Raw genomic sequence first — 15,192 nt, forward strand, 5'->3', positions numbered from 1 at the left:
ACAGAGAGATTTCATCAGCTGGCCCCGGATGCCAACAGAGAGGCAGTGCTAATGCCCAGGGAGCTATGGCTGGTTGGAGAGCCGAAGTCTGCAGAGCGATAGGCCTAGCCATTGTGCCTAGCACCAGGAAGTCTTACGAACGGGCTGTGCGGCAGTTTGAAGACTTTAGGGCTGAGGTAGGGTATCACATTGTTTGGCCCCTCCTGGTGGAGCAGTTGCTCCATTACTGTGTTTCACTTTGAGGTAAGGGATTGGTTGTGCGATCCATTAGGGGGCGCCTGTCTGCATTGGCTTTTGCCAGTAAGGCACTCGGTTATAAGGAGGAAACAGCTGATTTTCGTCTTCGAAAAATGCTGGAGGGGTGGGCCAGAGAGGTCGGACCTAGGATGGATACTCGGAAACCTTTGTCTCCACTGATTCTTAGGGGGCTGAAGGGGGTTTGGAGCTCGGTGTGTGCTTCTTCTTTCGAGGCATTTGTGTTTCATGCTGCGTCCTTAGTGGCCTTTTTCGGGGCCCTTAGAGTTAGTGAGCTGGTGGCACAATCCAGAAACGATGTTTCTGGCAGGGCTCTTTTCCTATGGGACATGAGGTTGTCTGAGGGTCACGTGGTGATCACTGTTCGTTGGTCAAAGATGGATCAGTTTCAAAAGGGTACTATGCTGGAGCTGGGTAATTGTTCGGAGCTCAAGGTGTGCCCAGTCGCTGCGTTGGCTGCTTATTTGGCAGTCCGGGGGCATAAGGAGGGGGTTTTGTTCTGCCACAGTAATGGTAGCCCATTGACAAAGCATCAGTTTGGGCTGTGATGTCACGGGCTTTAGGTGAGCTGGGATTGTCTGGGGTGCGGTTTGGGACCCACTCCTTTAGAATTGGGGCAGCCTCGACGGCTGCCGCCCTTGGGTATCTTTCTGCCTCTATTCAGCACTTGTGCTGGTGGCGCTCTTCAGCTTACAAGTCTTATGTTCGACCTTTGCTCAGTCCTTAAATTTGATTTGGTTGAAATGTTAATGGTTATGTTTGTTTGACTGTTTCTCTTTAGATGCTGTTGTTCCTGGCCAGAGGAGCCGAGTTCTCGTCTGTGGCCATAGCCATGTGTTTTGGGCCACTAATCAGGCGAGAACTTCAGTCTGCTCTCAGCTGGGACTCAACCAATATGTTTGTATTGAATGGCAGGGGCGCCGGGCCGGGCCTGCTGCCTTTGTTATTCCGCAGTAGGGTGGATCCTCCTCCTCAGGTTTTAATTATTCACCTGGGAGGTAATGATCTCGGGCTGTTGAAAGGCAAGGCCTTAGTTTGGCAGGCCCGTGATGATTTTCGGTACATTAGGGAGTGATGGCCGGGGACCACCATAATTTGGTCTGCCATGCTGCCCCGCCTTGTTTGGCGCACTGCTTGGGCCCCCAGGACTATTGATAGGGCCCAATGCAAGGCTAATAAGGAAATTAGGAAGGCATTGGAAGGTAGGTTGGGCCACTATCTGCCCCACCCGGATATGTCTTGGAAATTTCCAGACCTCTAAAGAGAGAATGGAGTGCATCTCTCAGAAAAGGGTAATATACTTTTCTTGAGAGATTTCCGGCAAGGGCTGCGGGTGGCCTTGGGGCTCCTGGTGGGTACTAAGGCCTAAGTAAAGACTTGGCCCCAATGGTGGCAGGTTTCCCTGGGCTATGGTACTATGCGGTTAGGGGAGGACCATGAAGCATCCCCCTTTTGGGAAATTAGGGGTCTAGCATGATCAGCCTTGGGGATGACCCGGGGTGTGGAGAATGCAGAACGTCCTGGAGGCTCAACTAGAGGGTGCCTTCCAATGAGACGTGCATCTGGGGTTGGGCCTTCTGGGGCATGCCTCCCTGCTGGGTCAGCCTGGCAGGAGCTGTGGGACATAGCTCCGGCTGGGGGCTTGGTCTCTCGCCCGCTAATGGCAGGGGAGCGGCCAGGCCGCATTTGGGGTGGCCTTGCTGGTGGTTATTATGTTTTAATAAAGTGGCCCATTATTAATACCAATGCAATTGTGTCCAACTCTTTATTCCAACTTGGGGGGCAATCTTCCATTTCTATGGAATAAAATAAACCCTCTCTTTTCACAGCACATCCTATCAATGAGATGCAAATTCTGTTATTGTTCTCCCAAAGGCAGCCCATTTGCAAATCTATAAAATATTTCATAAAACGTTGGAATCATTTCTTGATGAAGATGCTGTGTTATCATCCATCACTACTTACATACCCCAGACATGTTCTACACCCACCACATTCTTTTTGGATGATAAAACTAGAAGCTCACAAGAAGAATAAAACCCAATAAAGAGGAACACAAACATGAGTACTATGCAGTCTCTCAATGCTTTTGCATTGCTTAGAGCGAGGGTGTCGAACTCATGTTATGAAGGCCAGATCTGACATACAGTAAATGAGACCTTGTTGGGATGGGATGGGCATTGTTGGGCCATATGTGTACTTATTTAAGATTAGGTAGTAGATATATAAACTTTTTAAAGGACACAGACAACACAAAGATTTTTTTTTTAAAGAAACTTAGAACAAAGCATGCTTAAAACATTAGCACTTGTTGGTCTTAAAGTTGCTTTCTTTGTATTTCTCTCATGGGATCCAGTGAACTGGGCAAAGGAAGCTCTGGCTCTTTCCCTCCCTCCCCAGGGGACCAGGAGGGGGAGGAGCCTCAACCAATGGAGAAAATTGAGGTTTTGCTCTGTAGTTCCTCTGCCATTGAGCAAGCCTTGCAAAGCAAGCTGAGATGCAGAAGGAAGCAAGAGAGAGGGAAAAGGAAGCAGACAAGAGCCAGTTGCTCAGGGGCCTGATAGGAGCCCTCCAGGGGCTTGATTTGGCCCCTGGGCTGCATGTTTGACACCCCTGGCTTAGAGGACAAAAGCATGTCTGAGGTAAGAACCCCAGATGACTGCAGGTGTCTTGCTTCCCCACCATAAAAAAAGCTCATGATGTCAGTAGCAGAATGTTGCCAAGACAGGAAAAGAAGGGAGAAGGGTTGAAAGTCATTTTCCCAGACCTCCAGGATGTGCTCAGGGATTGAATGATGAGTTCACTGGAGTGCTGCAGTTTAGGAATCTGTTGGCAAAACTTGAAGGGAGGATTAAGGATTTTGTGAACAAAATAAATTAAGCTGCAACCAGAAATAAATTAAGCTGCAACAAAAATCATTAGGGCCTCTATTGTGAAAACAATTATGTGGCCATTCATTCTACTAGGTCTGGTAGGAACTGTAATTCTGGTGGGAATGATGATTACACAATAATTTTATCTACTTCATGGGTCTTTTTCTTTCTTTTTGCAGCTGCTGCCTTGGACATATAATTGCAGATGCTGCAGAGGTTAGGTGGAAGAAGCAAACTGCCTTTTTTACTACTATCACAACTTCTGCTATGACTACCCATCTTGCACATAGGCTTGGCTTGTTTTGCTATCTGGGTGATTTTGCACAGGCATCTTGGAAGCTGAATCTGGCTTAGTTACTTATTAATAAAGTCATCCAGTCATTTCCTACCTGTGGCATGCATTGATATCAAAGAGTCACTTCTAGTCTGATTCATGTGCAACAAATTGAGATGGTGCACACAGGAGAGGGCTTGATGATCTTTTGAGCTTTATCCAGCATGTGACTCAATGGTTAAGTCTAGCTCTTACTCAGGCTGTCTGTAAATATGACTGCTGGCAATCACTATAACAGTTCTCTGTCTCTTTCCTATCTTGCTTGTAATGAACAGGACAAGCCTTTGTTCACGAATGTCCCTGCTTTAAAGTGGATTTAATGACGCCACATTTTGTAATTTACTTGAGCACTGGAGGTTTATTAAAACAGAGCACTGCATTGACCCACATACCTGTGTCACAGGGCTGTTGCGAAGATTTATAATGAGATGTTTGCAAAGTGGGTTTTTATAAGTGAAAAGTGCTAAGTATTCTTATTACAGCACAATAGAGATCACAGAACACAAGTGAATTAGCACTAGGCATTAATCCTTATAAGGCAAAACATACCATGGACAAAATAACATTGCAGTGATTTTTTCTAACATCCAGCGCTTCATTAGCTACCATGCAGACATAACTCTGCAAAAGCCTAGCTATGCAAAGTTTATAATCGCAGCAGATGAGAAAATAATGTTCTCATGGCTTTTGCTTGTATGCAGAGTCCATAAGGTCATACAGAGTTCCTGCAGCTTGTCAGAGCTAAACCCTCTAGATACACATCAGAACACAGTGGCCTGCTTTGACTTTTCAGAATTAACTCCTACAACAAGTATGCAGCTAGCTTTCCATGCCAAACTACAGTATGATCACTGCTGGCTGCATTGGATATATCCACTGTCTGTGTTCACTGGGATGTACAACATCACTATATCATCTATGAAAAAAAGGGTCTCCATAATTTTGAATTTTACATTTTCCGTCCAACTTCTCCATGATTTGCCAACTGTAGCAAGATATATTCAGGTCGATCTGTGAGACTCAGTGCTACTTCCCATGATTCATTTTAAAGCCTGGGAGTGTTTCAGGTCCAGCAAGTCACACCCATGTCTAAAATATATATAGTACAAAAGGTTTATACAAGTATATACCCCTCAGCAAAACTTCCTGAGAAAAACTCCTGGGAAGACCAAGAACATAAAGTAGCCCAGCAGTCAAATCACCATATGACTCAGTCATCAGGGTTTTGTCTGCATTCTGTGCATGTCACCTAGTCTCCTCTGGACCATTAGCAGGTTCAGATCCACAACTTTCATTTCAAATAAGCCTTTGTAAATTGAGAGATCTGAGGGTCAAAATGCAGCTAGGATTCTGCCCAATAATTTAGTGAGAAACAAGGCCACTTCCACCTTTCAGTGAGAGAAGTCACAGCTAAAATGGCCTAAGCAAATTTTGCCATAGCTGCAGAAGAAAGCATGATCAGATCTTGCCATGGTGCCTCTTATGCTTTCTCAACTTTTGTGTGGTAGTTGCAGGGGGTGACACAAACCAACCAGAAAACAATGTAGCAATTACTGTGCTTGTTTTTATATATTTGCATAATATTATGCTGCCTGGTTTTAACTAACAACCACTCCAGTTCAGTAAGTATGGAATGATACACACAGCTGAGATACACTGAGTAGTGCCAATCCTACCACAATGATTTCATTATAACTATAATCTTTTCCTATTTCAAGCTCACACATGATAGACTTTAAAATGTATCATAGGCATAGGAACAATGTGCTAGCAGGGTAGCTATATGATGGAATATTGAACCCATCACAATACGAGATTCCATATGGGCTACAGTCACTAAAATATCGTACAATTATGGGTTTCTTGGGTTAAGATATATTGGCTGCAAAGGCTAAACAGAAGTGGGCTTCTGTTTTTTTTCTGATATAATGACGTATCTGTTTTGTGTTATCTTCCCTCTACCTTACAAGTGACCTGAAAGGCCTGATGGTCTTCTTGCTGGAAATATCTAGTTTCTTTACACTTCTGGATGAAGTTTTCCCTACATCTGGTTGAAATTATTGGCAATGATCTTGTGGAGCAGCTCTGCATGTGTGCATGCAACCTGACCACCCTCTAGCAAGGCAGATGACTTTGTAATCCAAATAATACTGTTCCTATTAACTACTTTTTTCTCTTTTCCTAATGAACTTTCACCTTTTGTGAGTTAAAAACCAGCCTAGAGACACAACTCTGCCTTTACTTAGACTGTTGTATTTGTGCATTGTGTATTTCTGCAAAAACAGAAAGTTCAAGCCTCCAGTATTTTGAAACTGGATATAACAACTTCATTTGTGTTCCTTGTTCTGTGAGGGATTAACAAGGCTACCAAGAATCTTATGGATTTTTGTGAGAATCATATGGATTTTGTGAGAATCTTTATTGATTTTACAGCAATTTACTAGACATGGTGGTGACCCAAAGCTGGAAACAGAGAGGACTCAAGCTACCACCCCCATCCAAATCATTCCACCTGGAGAAGCATACATTGTTCTAAGATGCTACTTTAGCTGCTTGAATTGTTCCCCTCCAACTGTAGAGACCTGAATGGCTTAACCTCTATGGAAGAACGTATTCCCCTTGTAACACAACATGTACAGCTATTGCAACATGCCATCTTTTTATTTGTTACATATTTGATAATTTAACAAACTTGAGACTTCTTCATAGACATTTACCACACTCTTCATCCCTCCTCCCCTACTTTGACCACAGAAGGCATTGTGTTTTGCCTGGCATCCAGATGAATAATCATGATGGCACCCAAGATAGATGTGTCAGGTGTGGTAAACATTCTACAAGAGAACATAGCCTTGAGCCATCCTCATGCAAGGCTCTTACCTGCAACTGTCACAATGATTGTTTCACTTGATGCACCTGAGAAAGGAGCATCTCATGGCTGAAGTGTTGTTTGAATTAGTGAACTACTTAGTGAGGACCAAAAGGCCTTCTATCAAGTACTGTGGAAATAAAGCAAATAAGAGCCCTTGAGGCCTAGCTTTTGGGCATGCCCATCAATATCTCTTTACAATGTATGGCAACAATGGTGCATTAAGATGCTCATGTGATGTTGTACTGGGCACTGCAGTTCATACAAACCATTAGAAGCACGTATGTGCTGATGATGAGCAGAAATGTGATATTAAAAATGTTGAAGATAAGCTGCTAGATCCTTTCAAGCTCTTCAATCAATATGAACAGACTAAAAATCTGAAATGGAGGTCACCGCCTTATCAGCCATAAGAAACAGTGTGGAATTATGTAATTAATCTAAACAACAATTTGCCCACATACACAGCAGGTGTAGTTTGGGCTAGTCACTTGGACAGAACAGGTCAAGGCAAGCTTCAGGATTTAATGGGACCCTGGGCCTCTGTGTCAAGCATGCTGTTTCTTCCACACCTTTCTTCTCTTCCCCCCCCCCTTCTCTCCCTTCCCCTCCGGTGGAGGCATAAAAAATCCCTCTGAATCCAGGATGTTTAGTGTAACCTTGTATTAATGGTGTAAAGTGGCTCTCCCCCAAATTCACACAGCCATGTCTTATCAGCTAGCAGAGAATGTGTGAGAAATGGAGATGTTAACATTCCTTAGTCATAAAAGAGATACTAGCAAGTAGCCTTTGAACCCTCAACTCAATTTGCATCTTTATGTTATTCTTTTGAAGTATCTGTAACCCTGCCTTTTGAAGTAGTCTATAAGATACTGTGCAATACTGTGTCAATTATTACTTCCAAAGAATCCGTCCTTGGAGCAAGTAATGGAGTTTCAATAAAACAAGTCTTTGATTAAAAAACAAAAGCTTGATTATTGCGAAATATCAATGCTTGACATTTTGGAAGTAATCTCACTCTGGAGTTTAACTGAACTGGCAACTTTCTAACCATATGGCGGAAAGAACTCCAGATAATGGAAGACTCCCCACAACTCTGGACAGGCTGTGAGACGAGCCCAGAGTAGACGGTGCTGAGGTGTGAACACTGCTGTGGCACATCATCGATGCTCACAGAGTCACGGGGAGAAGATCCATCCTACATATGCAACAACTGTTCATCACCCCTAAAGTGTGGGTACCCCAAACATCCACCACCCTGATGGACGAGGCACCGGCTCGGAGAGAAGCGATCCCGGCACTACCCTCCCTGCAGGTAGTAGAGAGTGGGAGAACAAAGCGGGAGGGTAGAGAGCGGGAGAAGAGAGCGACCAGGATGGTTCGAAAGCGGGTAGAGGAGACGGTCGAGATGAACAAGAACGACCGATACCTGATGAGGAGGATGAGGACGGGGGTGACTGAGATCAGCCGTGCCTGGACGAGGAGGAAGAAGAGCCTGATCCTGATGAAAGGGGACTCTTCCAGATGGTGAAAGACGAGATGGCTGAAATGGCTAAATGCCTGAGAGATGAGATGCAAGCCAATGCTACTTTCATGGTGCAAGAGATGAGAAGGCAACTGGAGAGAGTGCTGCAGCCGCCAGATCGAAGAGGAGGGCAAATACCCCCTCTGGTGAGACAACCACCAGTGCCGCCATCTCCGCTGCCCCTCACTCAGCGTGATTATGGGAGAGGAAGAGAACTAGATGTGATCTTCGACGGAGATCCAGAGGAGGTGAAATACTTATCAATTCAAGCAAATAGCTTCATGCATTATTGGGGAAACACCTTCCCTGACAAATTAAGCAGAGTGGACTACCTGGGGTCGAAGCTAAAGGGGGCTGCGAAACGATGGTACATAAGCCTATACGAGACCTGAAGCCCAGAGCTGGACACAGTGGCCACATTCCTTCAGGCCCTGTTAACCCAATATGAGGACCCCCTACAAGAAACTAGGGCCCTCACCACCCTGCGAGACCTATAGCAAGGATCCAAGTCCGTGCGTGAGTACGCTGCAGAGTTCCGAGCTAACATGCCCAAAATTCGTGGGTGGAACAAGCAAATAAAGATAGAGGGGCCTCAATGCGAGCGTGCTGGATCGGGCTCTGCAGCAAGCACGCCCCACCACGCTAGTAGGGTGGGTGCAACTAGCCAGAGAAGTTGAAACCAATATGAAACGAGTGGCCCTACAATGTCAACAGCAGCAACAGGGTAAAGGGGGATGTGAATCTTGGTGGGGGGCAAAACCAGATGGGAAAAAGGCCAGTACAGCTGGGGGAGCAACTAAGCCAGCCGCTCCCCAATGCTGTTTTTGGTGTGGAGACCTAAATCATTTGGCCGCCAATTGTCCAGAGCGACCTTGAGGCCCCACTCACTCCAAAACCTGGAGCACCCAAGGCGAAGAAGACCGAGGGTTGACCAAAGGAATCGGTGAAAGGAAGCACCGCTGCCACAACCTCCCTGGGAGAAGAAACCATCATCATCGATGAGCTGAGTGAAACATCCTGGGATGATGAGCTGGTGGGAAACAAGGACGACCTGCACTGAGAGGTGCCGAGCAGCAGGTTGCGGAACTAATGCAATGTGAGAATAGCCAGAACTTTATTTTTCATCCCTTTGACTTAAACCCCAAGCTAAAGAGATTTATCCATGCTCGAGCGCTGCTCGACTCAGGGTGTACTAGAGACATAATTACACCCAAATTGGTGGAAGCCTTGGGACTCCATAAGAGCCCTTTACTTCACCCAATACAGTTTGAACAAATGGATGGAACTATAATGAGAGGGGAACCTTGCACCGAGCAAACACAAGAAGTACCAGTGGGAATAGAGGACCATTGGGATATGGAAATATTTGTGATAGCCCCCTCTTCCTCTTTTGACATTGTGCTAGGGGTGGAGTGGCTTGCCAAGCATGAGCCCGATATAAAGTGGGAAGAACAAACCATAGACGTTACCAATAAAGGTGTGAACACCATCACTGGAACGGAGATTGGGGCCCAGAACCACCCCCTAGGAATGAAAAGCTGTGCTTAACCATTGAGGAAGTACAGTCGATCCCTAAGGCGTACAGAGACTTAAAGCGAGTGTTCAGTGAAGAGGAAGCAAATGAACTCCCCCCCCCACACACACACACAGGAATACTGACTGTGCCATAGAACTGATTCCAGGACAGGAGCTCCCGAAAGCTAAACTGTATTCAATGGGGTGGGCCAAAAAAGCCAAGCTACGAAAATTTTTGGACAAAAATTTAAAGAGAGGTTTTATACGACCCGCCACCGCACCCCACACTTTTCTGGAAAAAGAAGGATGGTGGGCTTCAGCTTTGCACGGATTTTAGGGGGATTAATGGGATTGTCCACCTCTAATGCATACCCCATACCGCTAATAAAAGTCCTACTCAGTACGGTGTCTGAGGGAAAGGTTTTCACCAAATTAGACTTGCGGGATGCTTACTTTTGGGTGCGCATAAAAGAGGGAGATGAATGGAAGACTGTGTTTAATACACCCATGGGACAATATGAATACTTGGTCATGCCTTTTGGATTACAAGGAGCCCTGGGGGTTTTCATGAACTTTATAAATGAAGTACTATGCCAGTATTTGTACAAAGGGGTAGTGGTGTAACTGGATAATATAATTATTTATTCCAAAGACTTACAATCTCATGTGAAATTGGTCTGAGAGGTGTTGAGAACCCTTTATGACAATCAACTGTATGCCAAACTATCCAAATGTGAATTTCACAAGACAGAACTGGACTATTTAGGATATCGAGTGTCTGGGAAAGGGCTAGCCATGGACCCAGCTAAGATTCAAGTGGTATTAGATTGGGAACCCCCGAGGACACGTAGACAGCTCAAACCTTTCCTCGGATTCGTGAATTTTTATTGTAATTTTATACAAGAGTTCGTGCACACAATGCTACCCTTAACAGATCTCCTGAAAACAAAAGGGAAGGGTTCGGAAGCCAAATGGCCAAGAGCTAAACTAGAATGGACAACTAAATGCCAAGAGGCGTTCAATAAATTGAAAAGACTATTCACTAGTGAACCTATTCTAATTCACCCAAATGAATTAAAGCCCTTCATGGTGCAATGTGATGCTAGCGATGTCGCCGTAGGGGCAATTCTGATGCAACCTGATGAAGAGCCTTGTGCATACATATCAAAGCCTTGTGCATACATATAAAAAAAATTCACTCATGAACAGAGAAATTGGTCAGTTTGGGACAAAGAAGCTTTTGCCGTGACTTTCGCTTTAAAAACATGGAGATCATGGTTAAAGGGAGCAAGGGTTCCATTTGAAATCTGGACAGATCATAAAAATTTGGAAGCCCTCACAGGATGAAGAAAACCAACTGAGAAACAAATCCGGTGAGAGGGCTTCTTTGCCAAGTTTGACTTTACTTTAAAACACATCCCGGGTTCTAGAAACTTTCTAGCAGATGCATTGTCCAGACACCCTCAACATAATAGCCAGAGGGAAGAAGTGATTGACTCCCTCATCCCACCAAGCCAGATAGGAGGGGACGTAACTACCTGCTCCAAGGCAAAATGCAGAAACCTAGAAGAAAAATGGGGAGGAGAAAAATTAATCAGCGAAGTGGAAAAAGCGGGAGACAACAAAGCAGAGGGAGTCACGAAAGGAGAAGGAGGCTTCTGGTACAAAGAGGGTAAACTTTATGTACCTGAGAGCCTCCGAAAAGAAGTCCTGCATTTCTGTCACAATAATAAACTTTCAGGACACTTTGGATATGTGAAAACACTGCATTTAGTGAACTGACAGTTCTGGTGGCCACTCATGAAGAAAGACATTTCCAACTATGTGGCCTCTTGCCCAATATGCATAATGGCAAAGAAAAGGGGAGGGAACCCCCCCGGATTGTTGCAACCTTTGGAGACAGCTACCCGACCGCGGTCAGTAGTCTCAATGGATTTTATTGTGGAACTACCCATGTCACAAGGGAAAACTGTAATTCTAGTGATAGTAGACACTTTCTCCAAACAAGCCCATTTTATCCCTTGCACTCAAGATCCCATGGCTAAAAAGTTAGCCCAATTGTTTTTTCAACACGTGGTTAAACTACACGCGTTTCTGGATAAGGTAATTAGTGACCAGGGCCCACAATTCATTGCCAACTTCAGGCGGGAGTTTTGTAAATTGACCGGAATCGAACAGGGATTAAACTCAGCTTACCACGCTCAAACAGATGGACAGACGGAGAGGTGAACGTGTTAACATTCCTTAGTCATAAAAGAGATACTAGCAAGTAGCCTTTGAACCTTCAACTCAATTTGCATCTTTATGTTATTCTTTTGAAGTTATCTGTAACCCTGCCTTTTGAAGTAGTCTATAAAATACTATGCAATACTGTGTGAATTATTACTCCCAAAGAATCCATCCTTGGAGCAAGTCATGGAGTTTCAATAAAACAAGTCTTTGATTAAAAAACAAAAGCTTGATTATTGTGAAATATCGATGCTTGACACTCTGGTCTCCTAGGGCTCCTGCATCACAGCTCCTTTCCTTCCCATCCCTCCACAACTGTGGCTGGCTATTTCCCTGCACAATTATGAACACCCCTCTAGCATGAATGTCTATGAAAGTGGAATAGAAGAGGTTCTGGGTCAAAGGTTCTAGGAAGGGTACTAGTTCTGGTGGTCCAGATCCTTCTTTAATTAGCAGAGTGCATCTCATGGTTTAACGCAACAGTGCTTGTATTAGACCTAACCATGTGGTTGCAAAGTTATAGAGTTACACAGAGACGTATTTCAAGATGAAACAAAAATAACATCTACATTATTGTAGAAATACATGCTAGATAGCGTAGGATAAAGAGACAGAGACAGATCCTATACTATCTACCTAGCAGATAGAGAGGAGCATCCAGACCCCCATATTATGCACCCAGACCCCCATATTATGTACATCACATACAATGCCAGCATTTAAAAAAAAAACAACCTTGCTGCTGCTCTGTCAGGATTTCCATTGGGAGGTGTTGTACCTTAGCAAGGGATCTGGCATCCCTGGGAGCTTTTACTAAGGCCTCCTATTGCTTTTGCTGAGGTTAGTGCTGAAACAGATTCTTTGTTCTTGCATCTCACACTCTCAGCCATTACAATGGATCCATTCTTTCACAGGTCACAATACATTATTTCATTTTCCTTTTAATTATGTGCTATAAGGAAGCAACAATAGTAATAAACATGAATGACTCACCTCAGTTGTACACACTTTGCATTGTGGGACACTTTCATTGTCAGGACCCTATAAGACGAGTACATTTCAGTTACATTAGCAAAAATACCATTCTTGAACTATTGTACTGTTGAAGGAATATATATATATATATATATATATATATATATATATATATATATATGAAAACATATTAGCATCATCCATTTGGAAGTATTAAAGACTTGCAGGGACAGACCAATAATGAAAAATGAATGTTTTAAAATTCCAGAATGTGGTTTACATGTGATAATTGGCACCATTCTTGCATTTTAATTTTTCATTTTATGCTAATGCTCTTAATTAGTCCTCAAGTCAATAAGGCACAAAAAGATAATGGACAATCAGCTTAAAACAAGGCTCAGGACTGTGGAGTCTCTCTGAGCCTTCAGTAATAATCACGGTTCATGATGTTTAACCTTCATTTTCAAAGAGAAAATGGATCTCAGAAAAACTTTAGTCAAGCATTCAAAAAGTGTCGTGTAGATTCTTTCTGGCATAAACGTTTGGACACAAAAATGTGATTATCGGATCCACTATAAGCACCATCAAAATAAAGAAAGAATGTGCAGAATTAGCACCTAGCATTCACTGTACCTGATTGTGTCACAAAAAACCTGTTTGCAAGTGCAGGCCTTATAGACTTTGTTATGCCATCAGACAGTTTTTCAGATAAACACCAGTGACCTGAAGCACAATGCCCAGTTCTCAAGTAGGGACATTTATTTGCGTCTTGCATGTGAGGATTGGGGACCAATGAGCTGCCCCCCAGCACCAACAGCACAGCTAACCAGATGCAGACATTGATGGAATTAAAATAAGCCTGATGTAGATATTGTCCTGGCTGTTACTGTCAGCCTTCTCCCCACTTCCTCCAACTGATGGCTATGGGGTTTTGTAAATAGTTTATTTGACCTAGGGTTGCTAGCCCCCAGGTCCCAGCAGGGGTTTCCCTACTTTGGGGGGCTTTGAGTCACTGCCAGCCAGCTGGCCAGCAGGGGAAACCTGCCCCCAAACAGGGGTATCGTTGTGCGTCATCCCTGATGCAATGATGTCACTTCCAGGTGATATCATCATGCCAGGGGCATCATGCGGTGACACTCTGTTTTTGGGCAAACTCTATGGTTTTGAACACAAGAAAAAACATATAATTTTGCCCCAAAACCAGAGCATTATGCAAGACATTGCTGATGCAATGATGTCACTTTTGGGTGATGCCATTATACCAGAAATGTCATACATGATGTCCTGCCTGTCCCCAGAATATCCCCCAAATCCTCTCACCATGACACCAAGGACACCTGGGAACCCTAATCTGACCATTTTCTTCCTTCAGATTCGTGCCAGCTAACAATTGTATTCTATTCTGTTAGTAGTTGGGTTGTCATAACACTATGATGCAAGAGAAGCTCAAGCAATAGGGTTGTGGTCTGGGTGTACCCAGCTTGGTATGTGTGTTCCATCCTTCCTCCTCCACTTTGGCTTTCTTGCTATGGACAGTAATGAGTATTACACTAATAATATCTCATTACCTAACTTGCATATCTTAACTTGGTGGCTTTGGAACTATCAAAAGTAGCCTTTCAAATTTCATTTCAGATGCATATATTGTCTCTGCAACACTACAGCCAAAATTAGGCTACCTAAAGCTGAAACTACAGTTACTGATCCAGTATAAAACATTGATGCCTTCTACAATTATGGGCAGGGAGAAGCCAAAGCAGTACAGATCCCACGAGAATTGTGGAGGGTAAACTCCACCCACCAACCTCAGCACTGTTGTTCTCTTGTTCTCCCACTGATAGCGCTTTTGCGATTTTTTTTGCTTGATTTGGCAATTCAATTGCTACAATATCTACCCTTTTCTAATATCTTTACAAATCTTCCTCTTGAAAACAAAAGCAGAAAAAAAGACACAGGGTTTTATTAAGAGTCTTTGTGAGGCTATTTTTGATCAACATTCATTGCTCCGTGGTCCTGAGAATCCGTGTCAGGAGGCATAATCTCTGGCACCTCCCTCAACTTTTCATTTCTCTTGGGTAATATATAATCTTACTGTCTGTAGGTAGCCATTGTCATGGGAAATATTTTTCTCCTACATTCTGAAAGGATGTAATTTATAACATGAAATTAAAAGCATCAAATTAGTAATCCAATCCCAGTATTCCAGTTTAATGAACTAGAGCCTTCACTGCATTATTGTTTTGTGCCACTGGACCAATCTGTTTTGTTTTGCAAACAAAATGTGGTTTTTATTAATAAAGAAACGCATAAGGAAGGGGGGGGGGAGAGATTCTTAGCATAGTTAGAAAGATGTCTCCCAGGGGCTTACATACTTTCATTTAAAAGTGTATTTTCTTCATTTAGTTTCAGGAAAAACCTAGAAAACACATCCACATTTCTCTCTTTTTAAAAAAACAACAAAAAACCCAACTTGTTTTAAAGGTCAGGTGGGGATAGCTGTATCATAGTGCCTATGTTCTGAGCAAACTTCTGCAGCTGGCAACTGTCAGCAGAGGGGGCACTTGACAGAGTCATTACAACATTTCCAGCAACATAGTGATGTCACTGCTGCTGCAAA

At 43.7% G+C, this 15,192-nt stretch overlaps 1 protein-coding gene across 1 annotated transcript in view; it reads right to left on the bottom strand.

Moving 5' to 3' along the window:
- Positions 1–15,192, bottom strand: part of LOC132566777 (uncharacterized) — a 434,283-nt gene that overhangs the window by 341,622 nt on the left and 77,469 nt on the right. Inside the window, exon 3 of the mRNA XM_060232157.1 lies at positions 12,594–12,641. Coding sequence (XP_060088140.1) covers positions 12,594–12,641 — 48 coding nt within the window. The remainder of the gene's footprint in view (positions 1–12,593; positions 12,642–15,192) is intronic.

This window comes from Heteronotia binoei, chromosome 2 (assembly GCF_032191835.1).
Source record: "Heteronotia binoei isolate CCM8104 ecotype False Entrance Well chromosome 2, APGP_CSIRO_Hbin_v1, whole genome shotgun sequence".
Classification (NCBI taxonomy): Eukaryota; Metazoa; Chordata; class Lepidosauria; order Squamata; family Gekkonidae; genus Heteronotia; species Heteronotia binoei.